Source organism: Ictidomys tridecemlineatus, chromosome 8 (assembly GCF_052094955.1).
Source record: "Ictidomys tridecemlineatus isolate mIctTri1 chromosome 8, mIctTri1.hap1, whole genome shotgun sequence".
Taxonomy (NCBI): domain Eukaryota; kingdom Metazoa; phylum Chordata; class Mammalia; order Rodentia; family Sciuridae; genus Ictidomys; species Ictidomys tridecemlineatus.
In genome coordinates, this window is record NC_135484.1 from 142911082 (window position 1) to 142932523 (window position 21442).

The 21442-nt window shown below is 47.0% G+C and overlaps 1 protein-coding gene across 4 annotated transcripts in view; it reads right to left on the bottom strand.

Annotated features, from left to right (window-relative positions):
- Positions 1-432: 432 nt before the first annotated feature.
- The window catches only part of Tfap2a (transcription factor AP-2 alpha), a 22628-nt gene continuing 1618 nt past the window's right edge, over positions 433-21442 (bottom strand). Inside the window, exons 1-7 of one of the 4 annotated variants that reach the window (XM_040283668.2) lie at positions 18363-18525; positions 13320-13754; positions 10217-10268; positions 7908-8139; positions 5968-6086; positions 3908-4049; positions 433-2130 (exon numbers count right to left, since the gene is read on the bottom strand). In XM_040283668.2, the coding sequence (XP_040139602.2) occupies positions 1842-2130; positions 3908-4049; positions 5968-6086; positions 7908-8139; positions 10217-10268; positions 13320-13754; positions 18363-18413 (1320 nt within the window). In that variant the 5' untranslated portion in view covers positions 18414-18525 and the 3' untranslated portion in view covers positions 433-1841. Of the gene's footprint in view, positions 2131-3907; positions 4050-5967; positions 6087-7907; positions 8140-10216; positions 10269-13319; positions 13755-14995; positions 15891-16034; positions 16416-18362; positions 18526-21442 lie in introns of those variants that run through there. The other 3 variants (XM_078020516.1, XM_078020518.1, XM_078020517.1) reach the window with 3 other exon arrangements.

The window sequence follows — 21442 nt, forward strand, 5'->3', positions numbered from 1 at the left end:
TTCTCCATTATCCTTGTCATCCTTAATGACTGGGTTTCCAAAACGCAAATGAAAACCTAAAGGATCAACATAAATAAATAAAACTTTATTTTTAATAATAAAATTAATGTTTCTGGTAAGGAAAAGATAGTATGTCATTCCTTTAGCGGTACAAACAATCTTTTATCCAAAAGAATACATTGGGTTTTATTGTATCATTTGTCTGAATACAGACTCAGTGGAATATCTAAATGATACCCTGCTCTGAACTCCAAGTTGAAAGTAAGTTTTTATTATACTTGAGGGAAACAATGGGTTCAGCTGCTTATTGCAAGGAGCAATTGCCAAGGGAGAGTTAAACTCAATTACTGTAACCATACTGAATAAAAAATACTGCCAAGAACAAAAATACGCCTGGGTAAAGACAGCCACTGAATAAAAAAAAAATCGACATAAAGCGTATCAAATATTTATTTATCTGGGCAACAAAGGACTATGATACATTGACAGGCATGGAAAGTACTGCCAGCACAACTCAATACAATACAACTAGAACTGCTTCCAATATGGCCAGTGAAAATACAGAATACCAGGTGGTCCCAAATGTTTGGAGTACTCTGAACAAAAAGAGTGAGAGAAAGAGGAAAAATCCCTAACCCTTGGTGTAAAGACAATACTCATTTATTGCTCAAATGATGCTTTTAAGGGAGGACAGTGGAACAAAATAAACTTTTTTTTTTTCCTCCCCACAAGACATAGAAGGGTTATCAAACCACTCAAGTTTCAAATTTTTGTTTCCAGGGTCCAATGTCACTTTTTTTTTTTCAATTCAATGAAAAGCTAAATGTAATACTAATTATGTATAAAATTTTATTTTACTTTTTTTTTTTATTTGTTCAGCTGTTTCATTGTCATCTTTAACATGCTACAACAGGGCTAAACTCATGAATTCCGGGAGGGGGGGTGGGAATCCCCCAAACCTTGAATTTCTAAATAAGTACCATGAACCACATGAGGAACTAATAGGGAAGATTCAAAACCCACTAAACAAGAGGTAAACGAGATCACCAGATAAATAAAAAAAAAAGGGGGGGGCGAAAAAACAGACTCACCATATTTACAAATCCCATTAAATTACACATAAATAAATATATACAGAGACATGAACACTGATTCCCTTATATAACTGTGAATCGTGTTGCTGGAGAAAGTTCAAGTTGGTCGCTTTACCTTGAAGAGGGAAAACTTCTACAACTGAAGACATGACATGGAACTTCGTGTATTTGTGTTCAAGTTTATTCACAATACTGATAAAAATGTCATTATCCTCTTTGCCTTTTTTTTTTTTTAAAGTATGGCTACAATCTGAACTGAAGAGTGTAAGGGAAGGTGGTGATTCAGTCCCATGAAGCTCAATATAATTTTTTTAAAACTTTTTTATGTTCTTTTTTTTAGAAAAAAAAAGGTTTTTTTAAATGTTTTTTTTTTTTAAGTTGTTGCTGATTTACTGTTGTTGTTTAAAAAAAAAAAAAAAAAGTCCACAACTCGACAGAACTTTTCTTGGCTGGCTCCACGGCCCATTCTGTTCTCTTAGGCTCCACTTGAGGGCGGGGGCGTGGTCCGACGGGGACGTCGAGGCACCGGGCCCAGTGGACAGCGGCTGCCCACTGGCAGTCGAGTGAGCAGTCCCGGGAATCCGGGGCACCGGAGGGCGGCGGCAGCGGCAGCAGCAGCAGCAGTAGCAGCAGCAGTGAGGGTCGCCGGTCCGGAGCTGTCACCTGCCGGTGGGGGAGGGGCCGAGTGGGTGGGCGCAAGGGCTGGTGCGGCGGGCAGGCGGGCGGGGCCGGGGCGGGAGGAGAGCCTCACTTTCTGTGCTTCTCCTCTTTGTCACTGCTTTTGGCGCTGTTGTCCGTGTGGCTGTTGGGGTTGTTGCTGAGGTACATTTTGTCCATGGCCTTGAGGGCCTCGGTGAGATAGTTCTGCAGCGCGGTGACCGCGGCGCACACCGCTGGGCTGCCGAAGCCATGGGAGATGAGGTTGAAGTGAGTCAAGCAGCTCTGGATGCCGGGCTCCAGGATGGGGTTGGGCCGCGAGTTCCCCAGGGGAGATCGGTCCTGAGCCAGCAGGTCGGTGAACTCTTTGCATATCTGTCTGCAGCACAAGCAGAGCAGGGAGAGAGGGTGAGGCTCCCCTGTGCAGCAGACCTTTCTCCCTGCGGTGGCCCCCCGCCCCCATCCAGCAGCACCTGGCAGGACCCAGAGTTCTCGTGGCCACAGGCTGGGATACCAGTCCCTCCCAGTGCCCACTAAACCACCTCTCCTTCCTTAAATGCACGGCCCCAGGGCCTGTGAAAACGTCTGCACCCCCCTCTGTTACCCACTACCAACTCTCAGATGCAACAAACTTCTATCCCCACCTTTCCCATACCAAACATGTCACACACAGAGTAAGAGAAGTTGGACCAGAAGTCAGAAATACTTCTGGGCTTCCTAGCCATAGGATACAGGCATCAGCCTTCCTTTGCCAAAAATTTTACAGACCCTCTTCCTTGTTTCTCTAGAGAGAACTCAGCAGCATTCTGTGGAATAAAGTTTCCACTATTTGCCTTCAAATCAAAGCAGGTTGAATTTGGACAGAGAAGCAAAACTTTGCTCAGGATTATTTTGCTTTAAAAAATAAGTTGGCACCAAAAAAAAAAAAAAAAAAACCAAAACTGTTACTAGGTGATGATTCAAGGTAGTTTGGAGGAAAAAGAAACAGTTTCCCATTCCCCCTATTTCCATATACACCTTAAATTAAAATTCTTTAGGGAAATTGTAAATGTGGGTGTGCTTACAAAGCCATGGGAAGAGGAAAAGTTGAAATTTCAGAAATGGTCTTGAAAAGTCACAAATGTAGACAGAGGAGGCCAGTACAAAGAAGTTCTGCTGAACCTGAACCTGAAAGCAGGGACTAGCAGGGGCCTTCCTGAGGTAGGGCAACCTGGCCTGGGGGGCAGTAGGGGTGGGAAGGAGGAAGAACAAGCAGCATTGGCTGGCTGGCTTCACTGAGGCCAGTTGATGTCCCCAGGCCAGAAATCCTGTCCCACCCAAGGCTCAGCTTCTCCCCTCTGGTTCCTTGCCCTCCTCTGACATCGACTTTTGATAATTAAGGGCTTCCAAACAAGCCTTTTAATTTCCAGAAAACATATCAAAACAGTCATTTTCTTTTCACACACCACCTGGAGAAGTCTTTTCAGCCCAGGCACCAATGGGAATATAACTTAGGCCATTTTGAAACCTATTTGACATCTTGCCTGTAGGCTAAAACTTGTGTTTGTGTGTGTGTGTGTGTGTGTGTGTGTGTGTGTGAGAGAGAGAGAGAGAGAGAGAGAGAGAGAGAGAAAGAGAGACAGAGAGAGAGAGAGAGAGAGAGAGAGAGAGAAAGAGAGACAGACACTGACTTCTGAGGAGGGAAGAGAAAGAGAGATAAGAAATGGAATTCAGGATTAGTGTGAAAGCAGGACAGCTCTGACTTCTCTATTTTGCAGGCCTCTGCTTAATCTTTGCCCTTGAAGAACATATTGATGGGAGAGAAAAACTGATATAGGCAAGTCCACAGCCCCTTTGAGGATTTGATTCTGAGCCTTCTCAAACAGTTACAAATCCACATTCAGCTTCAAATTTCTCCTGTATCTCACGCCCATACACAGTCATTTAAAATTTTTTAAAATAAGAAGAAAGAGAGGGAAAATATGGCCCTACACTAACAATCCCACCTGTGTTTCTCTTTGCATACAGATGAGGGTTTTTAAGGCTGTATTGTAACTTCAGTATTTACAACAACAAAGCCCTGAATGCAAAAGGGAAAAGAGAAAATGGAGTGCAAAAGCAATTTTTCTTTCTCTCAACAATGAGACACAGAGACCCTGCAGAGGTAAATGCCTTACTTTGTAGCCAGGAGCATGTTTTTTCTTGTCACTTGCTCATTGGGATCGGAATGTTGTCGGTTGAGAAATTCAGCTACTGCTTTGGCAGGAAATTCGGTTTCGCACACGTACCCAAAGTCCCTGGCTAGGTGGACGGCTTCTCCTGGCAAGGAGTAAAAAGAGGGAGGTGAGGGCAAGAGAATGAAAAAAATTGGGATCAAAACTTTCTCTCCACTCCCTTATTTTCTTAACCCCAAAGTTGAAGGAAACACAAACTACTTGTTTTCTCACTTCGGTCATTTTCTTCCTTCTCTATAGGATCTGGTAGGTGCACTGATGAACAAACATAACATCTGTCCTAAAAAGCCAAGATGATTTGAAAAAGTGAATCCCTCCACCATCTCCAGTTCCATTCTCTGTCTTGACTAACACTTCCCCAACTTCTCTTTTAAAATGGTTCTTATATTCCAACCTCACACCTATCAACACTTTCATAAACGATATTCATAATTACTCCTTGAGCTTTTCTGCAAGGGAACAACTGGGGGTTTACATTTTAACTTGATCACATATAATTATCTGTTCATCCAAACCGATTAACCAGGAGGATTTGAGGGTCACTCCACTGAGTCTGTCTGTGTTGTTGATTTTCGAATCTTTGGTTTTAATTTCCTGAACCAGTTGGTTTTTACTGCAGGGCTTCCTGCCATTAGCTCCAGCTCCGGAAGAACGCATGCGCCAATTAGAGCATCAAAGCCCTCTCCGCAGAGCTTGTTTCCATAAAATGGAGCGGATCACAAACAATAACAGTTCTCCAGAAACAGCCTCCCTGCTACAGCACTCAACCCCCAGACCCAGACCAGCTCTCAGGCTGCACCCTGAGCCACCACCCCCATTTCCATGGCATGTAATTCTTTGGGGGTATGAATCGTGGCTTCTCTATGTACTGCTATTATTTTCATAGAATGCTACTGTCGTTGAGTTTCTGGCTCTGAACAATTGTGGGTTTTTTAAACAGTTATATTATTATCGTTCTGGCACCACTAACAGATGGAAATCATAGCAGTCCTCCTCAAATACATAGTTTTAAACATTTAAAAAGTAATTTACAAAGCTATAGCTTGGATTCAATTGCAAACTGTCTTCTCAAATACAAGATGTAAATAAGATAAAATGCCTCCTTTAAATGTGAATGTTACTTGTAAAAAAAAAAAATCTACCTGATAATTTAAGTAGCTTTCTTTTTTCCTATGAGCATTTACCACAAGACAGGAAGACAAAAGAGAGCTTTACATTCATTCCAAAACCCAAACTTAAGCCAATTTAGTATTACTAACCCCCCCCCCCAAAAAAAGTGGGAATCTAGAGGGGGCAGGAATGAGAAGGGACCCTATGACAGTTTATCTAGAGCTGGGAGTTAGGACAGCATTGGCTTGTTTTGAGGAGTCTGGAAGGTGTGTGTGTGTGTATGTGTGTGTGTGTGTGTGTTAAAATCTTTCTTGCCATGAGAAACTTTCTTGCAATCTTGTATTTCTTTTTTTCTTTCTATATCCAAACAATCCAAAGTCTAAAATTGCTTTCTTCCCCTCCAGGAGAGAAGCACAATTAAACAAGAGATAAGGGAGCATATGTTTGGGAAACAAAAACCTACAAGGGCATATAACCCTGAGCTTTCAGGACGGTCTTAAATCAGGCTGCAGGTCAAAGATTCCCAAATTAATTCAGGAAGTAATGGTCACGCATTTCTCAAACGCAGATGTCAGAATAACTTAAGTGATTTACTGCTGAGTTCTTTAAAGGAGACAGGAACTTGGAGAATGTGCAGTTCTTAAATTTGTGCATTGTTTAGGTCAGAAATGGGTTGGGAAGGTGAAATTTTGTAGTAGAGGGAGTAAAGGAAGAAGGATAGGAAAATATGCAAATAGTTTTTTGGCATGCAAGAATTTCGTTCACTTCCGGCTACATTCTTTAGAAAGATGAAACTGCCCAATTGACACAAAATATACCCAAACATCTGGCCACTAAATATCATCCATTTCTGAGAGGCAGACCCTTCTAAGTTAGCAACTGGATTCGCTTACCCTCCACTAGTGATGTGAGCAGGGTAACGTTGGCAGCTTTACGTCTCCCTGCTGGCAGATTTAATCCTATTTTGTCCAGTTTTTCTCTTAAAGATCTTCCTCCATTTTTAGACTTCGCCCTGTTTCATAAATATATGTGAGATAGGGATTTAGAACACATTGGGTTGCTCTGCATCACGTTAAAGTCATTTTGAAAGCTTCCTAAAATTGCTCTCAAAAATTCAGAAGTGTGGCCCAGAGATATTTAGAGGAAGGGAACCTAGGAAGGAATGGTACAGAAAGATTATAGGAGATAAATGCTGGTTAAACTGTAAAGCACCTCCTGCGTTTGGCTGTTATTGCAACTCTTGTGGCAGGTTGGAAGGTTCTGATTTCCCAACTTTCTAGAGAACCACAAACAAACACAGCTCTGGTCTCTAAAGTTGGAGGCATTCTTGAGTGCAACTGATTACTGTATATTTTCCCTGTTGTTACAATCACACAGATCCCAATGGGGTCTTTAAATTGTCTTTGCAAGATCTGCAGTCAGGTTGTTCAGAGTAACCAAAGTTTTCATCACTCTCACGTTTCATGCTCTGGCTTTAGCCCCAATGGGAAATTCATTTCACCAACTGTTTACATGCCATGTCACCAGCCTAACTGGAAATGTCAAAGGCTGATATCAGCCTTAAAATATTTCCCCGATTTCAGAGACAATGGAGGCGGTTCTAAATAGATGTCTAAATAGACTCCCATAATCAGAAAGTGGTTAAGATAAATTGTTTAAATAAAACAGCAAATTAATTAATTTCAGATTTTATTCCCTACTCAAGTGCTCTTTAATTGTGTGGATTAGATTATACTCCCCTAGGTAAACAGTCTCCAATATTGAAGATGGGGGAAGGGGAGGAAAAAGCAGAGGGCAGAGAAAAGATTGTGTCAGTGAAAGATTACAAAGGGAAAGCAAAGTGACTGGGAAAGAGGAAGAGATGAGATTCGCTGCTATTGGAACCATCCCAAACACCCTTACAGAGGATCTGAGTGGGATATACCCACCAGGGTAGATCTGTTGAGTCCACATATAGATAAATAAATGAATAAGGTCAAAACAACGAAACTTCTTGGTCTTATTTAAGGAGGAGAAGGGAGAGGAGAGTAATAAACTTATTAAGCAGGTAAGATCAACACAGGACCCCACAACTCACAAATCTAGGAGGAAGCGAGCAGCAAGAAGAAACCTGCTGGAGGGAAGGTGCTTTACTCGCTGACTCTTTACAAAAGCTTATCTGCGAAGTGAATCTATTCCGACCACGTATGACACATGCATTCTTTGGTAGCGACTACACATCATGCATATGAAACGGGCCTGCTCGCTGCCTGGCACACATTGCAGTAAGTCAGAACCATCAGATGCCTCTGGCACCAGGGATCGCTGTCTGATGGGAGGTAACAGCGACCAGGGGGCGTGGCGTGCGTCCTCGAAACCTTTCCCTTCCTACAGCTAAAAGTCACTCGGTACCGTCCAAGTCTCTCCACAGTGGTAGGGCAAAGCGAAGAGCCCGAGAGGAAGTTTCCCTGGGCTTGCAAGGTGTGCGCGAAAAGGGAATAAGGTGGCTGCACGGCGCCCCGCGGCTGCGGCGGCCGGGACTGAGCCCATAGCGGAGCGAGGTGCGCGTGCGCGCACCGGAGCACGCGGGACCCCGCGAGCGCGCGGCGCAGTCCGGGCGCACGCCAGAAGCCCCGAGAGCGCAGGACGGAGGTGGAGAGCGCAGGCGCGCGCTGCTTCGCTCCGCCCCCCAGCTCCCACCTCCTGGGCTCTACGTTCTTCTCCCCGCCCCTTTCTTTTCCCGCGAAGGGAGGGCCCGGGTGCAAAGCGCAGTTGCGCCACCGCCGTCTCCCTGGCGCAGGCGCATGGCTGCCCGGGCCCCGGGGCGGGACGGGCGGGGCGGTGCGGGCCTCACCTCCGGAGCACTCCGCCCAGCAGCGATGCGTTTAGACATTCGGGCGGTGAGAGGCGCCGCTGCACTTCCGCCACTGTGACCTTGTACTTCGAGGTGGAGCTGAGGAGTGAGAGTCGACCCGGAACTGAACAGAAAACTTCGTTGGGGTTCACCACGCCACCGAAGAGGTTGTCCTTGTTAATAGGGATGGCGGAGACGGCGTTGCTGTTGGACTTGGACAGGGACACGGGGCCTGCGGAGACAGATGGGGAGGCCGCGTGTGGGCGTCGAGGGTCCCCCGCTAAAATCTTGCCCGACCCGGGTTCTTGCCCCGGGCAGGGGCGGGTTCCCAGACTTGTGCCGCTCACCCCGCTTTCTTCCCGTCCAGCTGGGAAATTCGGAAGCTCTTTTTCCCGTTTTCTCAAACTCCCTTCCTATTCCCTGTCCTAATCCCTCCTCCGTTCGAGCCTCCGGTTTCTAGGCGCCAACCAGGCCTCTGTGTCTGGCCTGACCCTTTTCCCTTCCCCTAAAGGGTGTTGGCTGGAGATGGGTGGTGAAATTGCGACCCCTTGGGCTCTAAGCATCCGAGCAGAGTGGGCCCAGGCAAGGTGCCCAAGAGCGGGAATGGGGGGTAGGGGGCGAAGTTACATTTGCCAACCCTGGCTGAGTTATGTGTACTTTGGAGTTTTTGCAGGGCAAGGGATTTAGTGTCGGGAAGAAAAACCTTCAAGATACCTATTATTAAAACCAGGCAACAGTTAGGATGGCTAAAGCAGCCAGTAAATGAGCATTTCAGATACGGGCACCAAGCTAGAAGAGGTGCATTCTCGTCCCGTCCCTTCTGATAAATGGTTCCTTTCTTATATTCCATTTCAAAAAAAAGATAGGTTTTGGAGATCCATTTCAAGCCCGGTTTTGAACTAGGGGTGGGGTGGGGGTGAAAAACAGGCCCACTGTAAAATAGTAGCAATGGGTCCCTTTGTTGAGCAAATACTTAATGGCCCTCTTGGCTTAAGCCTTAAGCACCTTCACTGGGAGGAGGGTAGGATGTAGAGTGTTCTGCCTAGTTAAAACCATAAGCTCTTCATTGTTGCACCTACCTTTGTTAGAAAAAAATAAAAGACCAACAAAAAGTATACTTAATGGTTACATTTCTCAATATAGTTTAGATGCATTCACAACCATTTTAAGTTTAGTGCATTTGTATTTTAAATTTCCACATGGAGACATATAATAGTATGCACATGCTGTCATCACAGTGCTCCTCATGCGTTCTTTAATGGGGATATTCTAGCCGTATGGGGAGGTGGGGGGCTCTAGGTTTTGGATAGATCACTTGTGACATTAATAGCTCTGGGGAGGCTAATAGAGACAATAGGAGTTAAACGAACTCTTGAGAGATTACTAATAAAAGAGCCAATTATCATGTCGACTTGGAAAGAGCATCTCTTAAGATTTATCCCTTGCACATCTAATTTGACGTGACAAAGACTTCACAGATGCAAAAATGAAACTTTAAACTAGCTAACAATATACTGATTGGGGTTAGAAATGAGAACAGTTTTATATAGCATCGTCCTCTGGTGGTGCCTAGAATCCTGAAATGTAACATTGCCACCATAACCAAAAAAAAAAAAAAGCTGCTACCAAAAGTGAATAGCATTTAATGGAGGAAACTTTATTTCTACTCACTAAACACAATTCAAATTACAAATTCATCCAAATCACTTGACACTAACAATCTTTGCTCTGAGCAAATACACGAACAGTCCTGACATCTTCAAAATGATAATTTTAAGCAAAAGCTAATTTTTTTTGTTAGTCTAATTCACAAAGTTTTAAAACCTTTAAACAGCAAACAAGAAACTAAATTGAAGAACATGAAATCCACCCCACCCCCACCCCCGATAAGCAGTGCATTTATCATCTGTCCTTATATTTACATGAAATTGTACTATTTTAGCATGGTACACTTAACTTCTTAACACTCATGGCCTTAACTCCACAGAAAGAATTAACTAAACTATTAAATGCTTTCAAAATTGAAATGCTGCTTCCAAATCAGTTCAACTATTGCACATTTCATGTGTTTGTCCAAATATCATTAAACTAAATTAAATGGTCAAATCATGAATCAGAAAAAAGCTAGCCTGTTGCCATTACCAAGATACTGAAAGCCGATTATTTAAGCACAGCTCTTCTATGGCTATTTGCTAATTCTGAGCCTTTAGGAAATCCTATTTGAAAAAAATAAATACAGTTCTGCAAGTTCTCTTAAATAGCACTCTGCCTGTAAGGACATGCTTGGAATGCAGAAGGAAATGGCTTACCTTTCTTAATTACAGTTTGATCTGGGATGTTAATACCCGGGTCTTCTACATGCTGCAACAAAAGGATACACATGGATGTAAGTGTATAATCAAAACAAAAGGAAATGAATATTCCCTGCAAGATGGGGGGAGGGGAAGGTGTAGAATAGAAAATCCCCCTCCCATATAATGACATTTATATATAAACATCTCATCTTGGCTTATTGGAATTTGGGGCTTTGCAACTCAAGAGGTTTCACTGCACGCCCCCAGCCAATTTCTCCTCCCCCAGCAAATAATCCATGTTTGAGGGGGGTGGGGTTGGGAGGAAAACTTTCTTTAGAAATTAAATCAAGTTTTGGAGTGCCTAATCTTTCTCACAGTTAGTTCAACCTTTAGAAATGCACCTAGCTTTAGTTTGGCGCCTCAGCGGCTTCGGACTTCAGTGATTCCAGTGTTCAGGTAGCAAAAGCGAGAGAAACACAATAGAACAGGAGAGTGTTGGAAACCCTTTAGGTAATGTAATAAAGAGCAAACACAGTACACCTTCACTTATGGAAAACTAGAAATAAAAAAAAATTAAGGCTACTGCCTAAACTGAATGTGACAGCAATATGAAAATTATCAAAAATGAAAAAATCTTTGGAGTTGCTTTCCTGATGTCCAGCAGCAGACTTGTCAGTGCAGGGTTTTTTCTCTTTTCTTTCTTTCTTTTTTTTTTTTCCTTCTACAGATGGATGGGTATATGTGTGTGTGCTCCAGTCAAAACGTGATTAGAAAGTAAAATGAAATCATGTTTTCTAATGCAGAAACTGACAGGCAATATAATGTCTGGCTGTGTTTACAAATTAGCACCAGGGCTGCTGAGATAGAAGATTTCGCAATCGTTACCAAACACAGGCATTACCATTTAAAAAACTATTACTTCCTTCTCTAGTCTTTGTCCAACAATAATACTGATTCGAACATTTTCCATTCTGTCTTGGATTTATGCTCCTGTTAATTGTGCCTGATCGCAATGATTCCGGGTGGATGGTACTAAGTTGCTTTATTACAGGTTTTATTATACTCAATGCTCTCATTTGTAACTTGCCTAAAGTGCTTCTGGATTTAAGTATAATTAAATTGAGAAATGTTCAGAAATGACTACTGCTGCAGTTCTTGTGTTTTAACTATATGGGGAAATATGATCCCTTTATGCATGCACCCTAAACCCATAAAGTAAATGTAGTGTGGCATAATACTTTTATTTGTGTTATTTCTAGACCTTGTCCATACAGGGAAGACTGTTAAGTTTAAAACCCCACTGAGATATTAATGATTAAATAATTTTCACCATCGATTGGATTTTCTTAAATATTTAGCAGTCATTCTTATTAAAGGTTAACTGTTGCAGCAGTGGGAAAATTGAAAACAACCCTTTTCCTGACCCAAATTCCTTTGAAAGAATTTTTTTTTCTTAAAAGGTGGGGGAGGGAGAGGGAAGAGCAGCAATTGGGTTTCCTTGCTTTTATTTGATCTTTTGGTTAATTTCTCCTACTGACCAATTTCATCACAAAGAGTGATCATACAGGTATTAAGAAATTCTACCAACCACCTGAAATTTTTGCAAAGTAGAGCAATTCTAATTCACAGTAGCTCCAAAAGCTTACAACATTATTTTGTGCTTTCAATAATGCCAAAGAACAGGCAAGGAAAAGGATTCATAAACTGAGAAAAGGAACTAAAAGGATTACAACTTCCAATTCTTTTTAAAATTGCCCTTTCATAAGTTATTGTCCCTTTTATTTTACTTCTCCCAAAATGCACATTAAATATTTGCTCCTAAAAACATGTAAATCTGAACACACACAATTCTCATTAACCATTACACTGAATCAAGTGCCCACTTTCTTGTTTTCCATGCAAGGCTGCTAAACATAACCAACAAATTTGTGATTGACTGGGCCAAATGAGAGTTGTAATAAATTTTCTATTTTCCTATACAACTTAAATAATGTTTTAAATCTTCCAAGCAAGCAGGTAAGTTCATGTGACCATTTTCCTTACAATCTAATGCAGTAATCATTAAACTGTCAACGGACATACTGCTGCTGTATTTGATGCAGTAATTTGAAATAGCATTTTAGCAAAAATCACATCCAGATACATTTCCTCTCCAAAGAAAACCAGCTTTAACAGAACCCTTTACAGCTTTAATAAAATTATTGACCTGCTCTAATTCCATTTCGGGAAGGATGTGAGGAAACCATAAATATATGGAGTTGAAGCAGAGATGCTGGTTTAAATTTAATTTCAAAAAGTATTTTCAAATTATCAATAGGCTGGTTTGCATGGTAAATAGTAAATGTGATAATGCCATGCTTATTTAGGAATCATTTTAAACTGCATTTATTGATAACTGAATTAGAACTTAAATAACGCATTACCCAATAGTCTCAAAACATTTAATTTAATATGGGGTGTAGCAGGTTCTGATAGGCGTTGGGAACCTAGCTAATGATTTATGAGGTCACCACTTAGCACCCCTAGGAAGAGAAGCCTGCATTTTAATGTCTCTCTACTTGGATTTGCTACTTACTTTTCTTTAATCAGAATAGGGAACACGTAACTTTTGGGTTTCGCTAGTGCTTATAAAATCCGGCTAAAATGATCTTCATAGTCTGTCTTCCACATTTCTCTTTTACATTGTGAGGGCCTTTGATAGGTTCTTTTGGTTAAATCTAACAGCTTTCCCAGGACAGTGAGAAATCCCCATGCCACACTCAGCGGTGGAAATTAGATCTTCTCACCATCGAAACAGTTTACTGTGGCCGAGAGGGGAAGATAGTGTCAGTGGCGACGTTGGTCTGATTTACTTCTGTGTTGGTGGACAGGGTAATGGAGGCATTGTTTGAGGCAGCTCCGGGAACCATTGTTCTGGGGGCAGTTCGCAATTGCAATTGCTTTTTAATTTTTTAAATTCGCTGTTTACGTCGCTTCTCAAAGCACCCCCCTCCTCCCAAAAAATATTTGATAAAGGAAATGTCATCGAGGAAAACCCGGGCCGGTGGCCCTGTGTTCCCGGAATCTTCTCTTGAGGGTAGGTGAGAAGGGAAGCGTCCCCTCCCGCGCGGCCTCTTACCGGGACGTCCTCGATGGCGTGAGGTAAGGAGTGGATCGGGAGGTCTCCGAGTCCCGAGCCAAGCCCGTGCGGGCCGTGCAGGAGGTCCTCGTGCCGCCGGTAGTCCCTGCGAGGATCCAGGCCCGACAGCTGGTGGGGCAGCCCCCGGTGCGTGTGCAGGAGCCCAGACTCCTGGCTCTGCCTCTGGCCGGGCCAGCCCGGGTGCTGCGGCTGCGGCTGGGCGTGCAGGGGGTTCAGGCTGTAGGGGTCGTTGACGTGGGAGTAAGGATCTTGCGACTGGGGGTAGATAGGCTGGTAGGGCGGGGGGAAGTAAGGGGGCTGGAAGTCGGCATTGGGGGTGTGGGACAGCGGCGGGGCGCTCGTGTAGGGAGATTGACCTACAGTGCCCAGCTGGGGCAACCGCGCCGTCCCGTTGCTGGTGCCGTCGTGACGGTCCTAGAAGAAAGAGAGAGGGAAAGGAAAGAAGAAGAAATCAGGCGTCGAGTTACAAGGGTCTCCACTAAATGCACAAGTCTAGGTAGGAAATCTCCCGTTCCCCTCGGCAAGCCACCGGGAAAAATATCAGCTCTACTCTGTTCATTTCGGAAAATACCCGAGAAGTGAAACAGGCCCTTCTGGGGGGAAAAAAATACCGCAAAGGAATTAGACCATGTACCTACAGGGCACAAGAGATTGTCCTCAGGCGTTTCTTTCAAAAGGGGGGGAAGATAGAAAAGGGTCTCTTGGAATACAGCCCCTTCAATTGCAGCGTGAAACCTCCCTTAAGCAAAATTAAAATTCCTACTAAATATTAAACAGCAGAAGCGGCCTTTTCTCGTTCCCCAGATTTGAACCTGCCTGCCACTGAGTTATTGTTTACTCTCTTCCATTTATTTGGAGGGAAAAAAAATCATAAACCTTCAAAGACTATTACCATTTCATGACTATTTAAATAGAAACATGTTTCGCACAGGGGCTGTAACGAAAGCACACGTTTAAATTACCAGCTTAAAGAAGCTTTTAAGTGCAGGATCAGGGATCTGTCTTTTCCGCTTTCTCAGTTAGGAGCTTTTTCTCGACAAGGTCGATTTATGGTAGAAATGGAGAGAGGGGGGCGTCAAGTCAAGGTTTAAAATAGGAAGATTCAGCCTTATTTGGTTGAAAAAGCGAGAGGTGCACCCCGGGGCGGAGGCCCCCGCCCCTTGCACTCCAGCCCCAAAGGGCAAAAGAAACGCCTGAGTTTATGTTCCTCTATTGCAATTCGCTTGCAAAACAGGCAGAGTTGGTTCTAGGGAATGCGAACCCTCGGAGGTTCAGCTGCAGACCCTGGGGGTAGGGGGCACACCGGGCTGCGATTTTCCCGCAGACAGATTAAGCATCAAATGTTGAGAACATCCCAGGAACAAATGAAGACGCCAGGAAATAAAGATGAACTGGGCGAGAAACACGCCTTGGGAAGCAACTGCGGGGTAGGTCCGAGTGCGCGGAGAGGTCGAGCGGGGGCGGGGGTGGGTAGCAAGGCATTCGATTTAGGGATGGAAAAGGGCGAGAGAAAGGAGAGAGGGGAATGCAAATGGAAGAAGGTATCATGAAAGAAACCTGGGCAGGAAACCCGAGGTCTCGGGCAGCTTCGCGGCACCAGGTTTCCAGAATAGAATTCCTAAGGAGACAGGGATGGGGGTGGGGGTGGGACTCACCATAGCTGAAAAACTGTGAACTAACATCTGCGAAGAGTCTGGGGTAACGAGTCAGGGTGGAAAAAAAAAAAAAAAGCAAGCCCGGAGCACCCGGCTGCCCAGCCGCCCGAGCGCGCCCCACACAAAAGGCGCCGAGAGCCCCGCGCCACCCAAAGACTCCAGTTACGGCGCGGACGCTCCCCCGAGCGCCGGAGCCCCGCTCGGATCCATGAGAACTTGAACCACCGATTCGCGCGGCTCCTTCAGCTGGTCGAACCCACGGTCTCTATCCTGCCGTGATCAGTTACGATACAAAGTTCTTTTTTAAAAAAAATGAAGAACCCCCCCAAAAAGGAAAAAGTGTGTATGAGTGTGTGTGTGTGTGTCCCTTAATCCGTGTCTCCCCTCTTTTCTTAGCGGCGGCTTCACTTGAGCTTCTAATAACCGCGCTGGGCAGCGTTCCTGGAGCCTCCTAATAGCAGAGATTCATGACTATTAATATTACACGAATACTTAATAAGGGAAGAATGCCTGGAAATCGAGCGTGAAGCGGGGAGGCCACTCGCGCCGGAGCCGGCTCTCAATGCAGTCCATTGACGGGAGCCTCAGTGTAGCAAATCGGAGGTGGGGACAGAGAGCGCGAGAGACAAAAAGCGGGCGAGAGAGGGAGCGGGCGAGCGCGCGGGGGGCCGCGGCGCGGCGTCTGGCGAATCACAGGGAAGGGGCAACATTTTAAAAGGTTGCAGGGCATGCAAAAGTGAAAGAGAAAGAGGGAGAGAGGGAGGCCGAGGCGCGGAGCGCAGAGAGGGAGAATGTGTCTGCGTGCGTGTGTGAGAAAGAAAGTGTGGGCGACCGGGAGGAGCGCGGAGTGGGCAGAGGGGAGGGAGGAAAGGAGGGAGAGCCCGAGAGGAGGAAGGGAGGGAAAGAGGGAGGGAGGAGGAGGAGGAGGAGGGGGCTGAGCCGGAGCTCGCGGAGGGGGAGGCCGTGGGGGAGGGGGAGGGGGAGGGGAGGGGGAGAGGAAGCCAGCGAGGACAATCAGACCTAAAAGGCTGGGGCAGACCTCGGGTTGTAGCGGGGGTCGCGGGTAGCGGGCAGGAGCTGCCGGGGACCGCGTCCGGGCGTTCATCGGGCTCTCCGCTCCGGAGGCGCTGCCCGGCGCTCTCCGGCCACGGGCTCCTCTGCTCCGCAGCGGAGTCTGGGACTCCGGACTCGACTGCCCGCTGCCGCGCGGCTCCTCCACGGCCCAAAGCCCGGACTGAGACCCGCCCGTCCGCTTCATGGGCCCTCTCCTCGGCCTCCTCTCGAGCTTCCCTTCGGACACCAGGACCGGACCGTGTGCTCGCGGCCGCTGTCGATCTTCGCTCTACTCTCCCCGGGCCTCGGCTCGGGGAGGGGGAGCCGGGACTCGGCCCGGGGCGCGCACAGACACGAGGCGGCCCAGCCCGGGCGCCGCTGGCACGGGCTCCGGGCTCCCGGCACAAACCCGTCCGACTGGCTGGGCCACTCCCGCCCGACCCCCCCCCCCCCAGATGACACGGCTAGCTCTCCCCGCGCTGCCTGTCTGCCCGCCGGGTTGTCAGAACAAGCGGCACCTTGCCTCCTGCGTGTCCCTGCAGAGCCCCGGCATAATCAGACAGCCCCTAGCCGGCTCGGAAACCCGAAATCCCCGCTCCAGCGCTAGCCCACAGTCACCAAAGTTGTTGAAACAGCCTTGAGTTTAGCTGTTTTTCTCTCCCTCTCCTTTCTCATCCTTTTTGGCCTCATTCACACGCACCCCCACTTAGTCCCTCTGGGGGTGCAAGTTCATCTCCCGCCTTCCTGGTCCTGGTCCCTTCTGCGCGCGGAGCTGCCAGGGAGCCCGCACCTAGAACAGGGTTTCGGCCTCCACGAAAGTAAAATGCCCCAGCCTCGGGACTAGAACTGAGATCACTACAAAATGATTGTCTTAGCAGAAGATATGGGGTTCCGTTTCATCCCGACCCGTCCGCCAAACGCCCCCACCCCACCCCAAAACAAAGCAACTTGGCTGACGTGGGGTCCCTGCGTCCCTCCCCATAAGCGACAGAAGTCCCGAGAGAAGCGCTGGTACCCGTGGGATGTCACCCCATGCCCCATCCACCCAGATTGGGGGGGGGGGGCAAAAAGGGGAAGCCTGAAAGATGTAAAATAGCATTCTGAAAGAAAAGGGAGGAGGGAGTGGGTAACACATCGTTCGCATATACTCAGTTTCTGATTTCAAGTGAAGGCAAGACTCCCGCCTCTGTGCGGGTACAGACATCTCTGCCTGACATTCCCAGCTCCAAATGCCAAAAGGCAAACGAAAAAGGAGAAAGAAATAGCAAAAGTTGTGGCTGCCAGGTATTTATTCGGACGACCTCGAGCCTCATACGCCCACTCTCTCCCCTGGACTCATCCGTTCATTTAATGGGGTTTGGAAAGGGAGGGTGAGGCTGACTCCCAGAGCCTCCCTCAGATGGATCATTCGCTCTCCGGCCTCCCTGGCTGCCCCCAAGAAGCTCTGGAGCCCTAGGTTTTAAGATGCTTTCCAAAGGGTGCGCTCTGTGGGCCCGGCGGGCTCCCCGCACCTGGGGCGGCCCACAGACGCGCCAGGATTCCCACGGTCGCTCAGCTGAACGCCAGCGGCTGCTGGGGTGGTTGCTCTCGGACCCAGAGGCCACAGCGCTCAAAACAGCCGCATTCCCACCACCGCCACCACCACGGGGTGTATTCACCCAATAGCTCAACGGGAGAAGCTGCTCAGAACTTTTTGAAACACAGGAGAATCAGAAGTGAGCCCAACAGCTCCCAAGCTGAACCCACTAACAGGGAGGTGCAACTCATCTCAGAACGAAGTGTGAGGTCCCTTCTTCCAAGTCAAAAAAGAGGACCTCAGAAAGAAAGAAAAAGAAAGGAAGAAAGAAGAAACTGGATGCACAAATAAAAGAATTAATATTAAATATCAGAGAGGAACTTGAAGAGAGAAAGGGTTTTCTTTTTCCCTTTTCTTCCTGGTGATTTGGATCCCTGGAATCTCGATGGAGCTACACGCGGAATACACAGCACGTGCCCAGTTGCCAGCGATTGTTAAAAAAAAAAAAAAAAAAAAAAAAAAACCATGCTCGTCCCACTCAGGCACAGCTCAAAGTGGTCAGAGAAGGGGAAAAGTGGGACAACAGTTTTGAATGAGGAAATGAAAGAAAGGAGCGTCTACACTCTCCTTCCCCAGCTTCTCCGCGGTCTTAGGGGAGAATCAGAGGGGCCGGCGCTGCACTGGTGAAAGTTTGTCCCACCCGCATGTCGCAGCTGGCTGCAAGGAAAGGAAGAGGAGAGGCAGGATCGAGCCCCGAGTCGATGGCCGCCGGGATGAGTGGGCCAGCACCGCGCTTACCTCGCAGTCCTCGTACTTGATATTATCCGTCAGTTTCCAAAGCATTTTCATGGATCGCTGTGAATGGATTTGCCCCTCTCGGTCTCGCACCCAAGTGGAGCTACTCTGGGTAAGCGCAAAGTGCCGGCTGCCGGCTGCCGGCGGTGAGCACAGGAGGAGGAGGAGGAGGGCGAGGAGGAGGAGGAGGAGGAGGGCGCGGAGGAGGAGGAGGAGGGCCAGAAGGAGAAGGGCGAGGAGGAGGAGGAGGAGGAGGAGAGGAGGAGGAGGAGGAGGAGGAGAGAAGGGAAAGAGCTCCCGTGTGCGCTCGGAGATCTCCCTCTAATGGTAGAAACTTTTCCCTTTTCCAGCTCTTTACCAACAGCCTAATCGCCTCATTAGCATATCAACAATAGTCCAATTGCTCGCCAGTACCACAATCTGCCGCCGGCCGCTCCGACCCAAGTATAAAGGCCTTTGCAAGCTGCGAACTTGCTCTTAAGAGTGCACGCCTGCATGCTAGCGAGAAAATCTTGCCCGATTCCACCTCGCTCCCCTGCCCCAAAGGTCCCTTCCCCAGACCAATTTCATCCCATTTCCTTCTCTCTCTCTCTCTCTCTCTCTCTCTCTCTCTCTCTCTCTCTCTCTCTCTCTCTCTCTCTCGGCTTGCTTTCTCCTAGCCAAAAACACCTTCCATAAAGCTCGGCACTACCGAGGGTCCGAGTGACCCGGCCTGAAGACCGGCTTGAAGACCCTCACCCCCACCCAGGCCAACACCACAATCCCCGCTGCCCTTTCAGCACCATCCAATTTTATTAGAAATCATTATCCCTTTCGCAATTAAAATAACCACCAAATCAAGACCAGCGAAGTCACTCCAGGATTTTTGCCCAAGGAGAGATCGCCTGGACTCAAGGCAGTTACCCCCTGGGGCCGCAGCACCTTGGGAGTTTTATTGGCTTTATGCTTTCCCCTAGGTTGGAGATGATGCCAAACGGCTACAGTCGCTGGGCTGGGATTTGCGATCTCTTAATTGCCTCGTGTAAAATAAAAGTTGTACCCTGAAGAGGTTACTCGACAGCTCCGGGGGTTAAGTGACTTTCCTACGATTGTATGAAGCTGAGGCCAACTGAAAATTCATCTTGGTGTTCGGGCTAAGGTTTCTTGGGTTCGAAGTGAACAAGAATACAGAACTTCTATGGAGACACTCAGCCGCTTCTGGAATTGAGCTGACATGCAGACCCGAGTGCGCCTGAAAATCTAGGTATCTTGTCACTTGTGCATCAAAATAAATCATTGGGAACCAACTCTTTTCTGTGCTAATCGGCTCCAGTTTTCCCAAGTTTCCCCTTTTTAATTAAAGAAGGAAGAGTTCCTTTATGATTTGATGATACTAATATGGGGCTCACTGGCAGCACAGTGCCCATCAGGCTGACAAGGAACCTGGAAGCCTGAAGGCTTCCAAGTTGGCCAGGTCAGTGTCTCCAGCTCCATACAGGGGCTTGCTCGCTCCATTAGGGTTTCCCACCAACACACTTCTGTTTTATTCAACACACTTCTGTTTATTCTATTTTTTTAAAGTGAGAAAGGAAAAGAAAAAGACCTAGTGTGGTAATTCCAAATACAGAGTATTTCCTCTGGCTGAGCTTTCCTACTTATCCTCCAAAAAAGTTTGTCTTTCTCCAGTTTAAATACTGCAAACTCTTCAACAACAGTGGGTCTCCCCTCAAAGACCTCAGACTCATCTTAGCCTGTTTTTAAAAAATATCCAGGCCTCCCAGGTTTCACAGTGCATCCTGCATGTGGGTGGAAGCTGTTGGAAATCTAAGCACTTTCTAACAGGTGGAAGGAAGGCAGGAGGAGGGAGGTACCCACAGAAGGGCAATTCTCCCACCAGAAGACTTAAGCAAAGCCAAAGACCCCCACTCCCCTGCTACCAAAAAAATAAAAAATAAAAAAAAATAAAAGAAAGAAAGAAAAGAAAAAATAAAGAGAAAAAAAAGAAAGAAACTAAGAATGCTAGAGTAGGCAAGAGAATTCAGTGCTGGGAGGTGACCTCCAGAAGCTCTGGACCCTGCCTTGAACCAGCCTTCAACCCATGAATTGGGAGCAGTTTCTTAGTCAAATGGGCTGGAGGCTTGGACTCCACTCTGCCTGGAAAGTAGTCAACTTCTAGGGCTAGACTCTGTGGGCCTGTCGTCCAGCACAGTAGTTGACATCAGGAGCTGAGCCTCCTCCAGGAGCCAGAGTACTGACCCCATGATAGCCACAGCCATGGTGCACTGTGACCAATAGGTCAAATCCTAGTCCTGAGAGCAATATTTTTATGCCCCATATACCCTCCACATTACGCTATGGGAACTCAAAGTTTCGCTTTCTTTTGCTTCTGTTTGCGGGTTGAAAAAAGGCATTTAAGGCCTTTTATCCTCTCCAACTCCACCCTCCTCCCCTGTCATCACTGCCCAGTGCCCCCGCAGATCTCTGGCTCCAAACTGGCCAGCCTGCTAAACTGTTGTTGTATTCCCGCGGAGGGTGCTATTGACGTGCAGATTGAGGCCTGCCAGCTCTGTGCCGCCTCCCTGCAGTGTGGGTGCCAATGAAAGGCCTGGGAGAGTGGCCGGGTAGCCCCTGGAGCCAGCCTCGCTGCATTTGTGTGAGCTTCATTACCACCAGTCACTTCATTGCATGTCAATGTTCCAGCAGTGCTGAGACCCAGGGTCCTGGGACAGCAGCACCAGACCTGGGTTTATGGCTCAGGGATTCAGACCTGATCTAGGGAATCAGAGAGGGCAACAGATAAGCTAGTATCTCTAAGAAGCCAAGAGAAACAAAGAGACAGGGGACCGGAATGACCTTAGTTTTTCTGGTTAGCACTACCTAGGGTGCCAAAAGGCTGAGGCCAGTGCATCTGCCCCTGTGGGCCCCCCAAAACAAAAAAGATTCAGGCCCAAGGACACTTGCCAGGAGCAGGCCCTGAGCTCCTTCTTTTCCCCCCTTTCAGCAGCAATCTCACAGTTTCAAATATTAGATTCACTGGAGACCCAGTCCCAGGCCAACCCTGGGCTCCAGGTGTCCTCCCACTGTCTGAGAATTGTGCAGCCAGA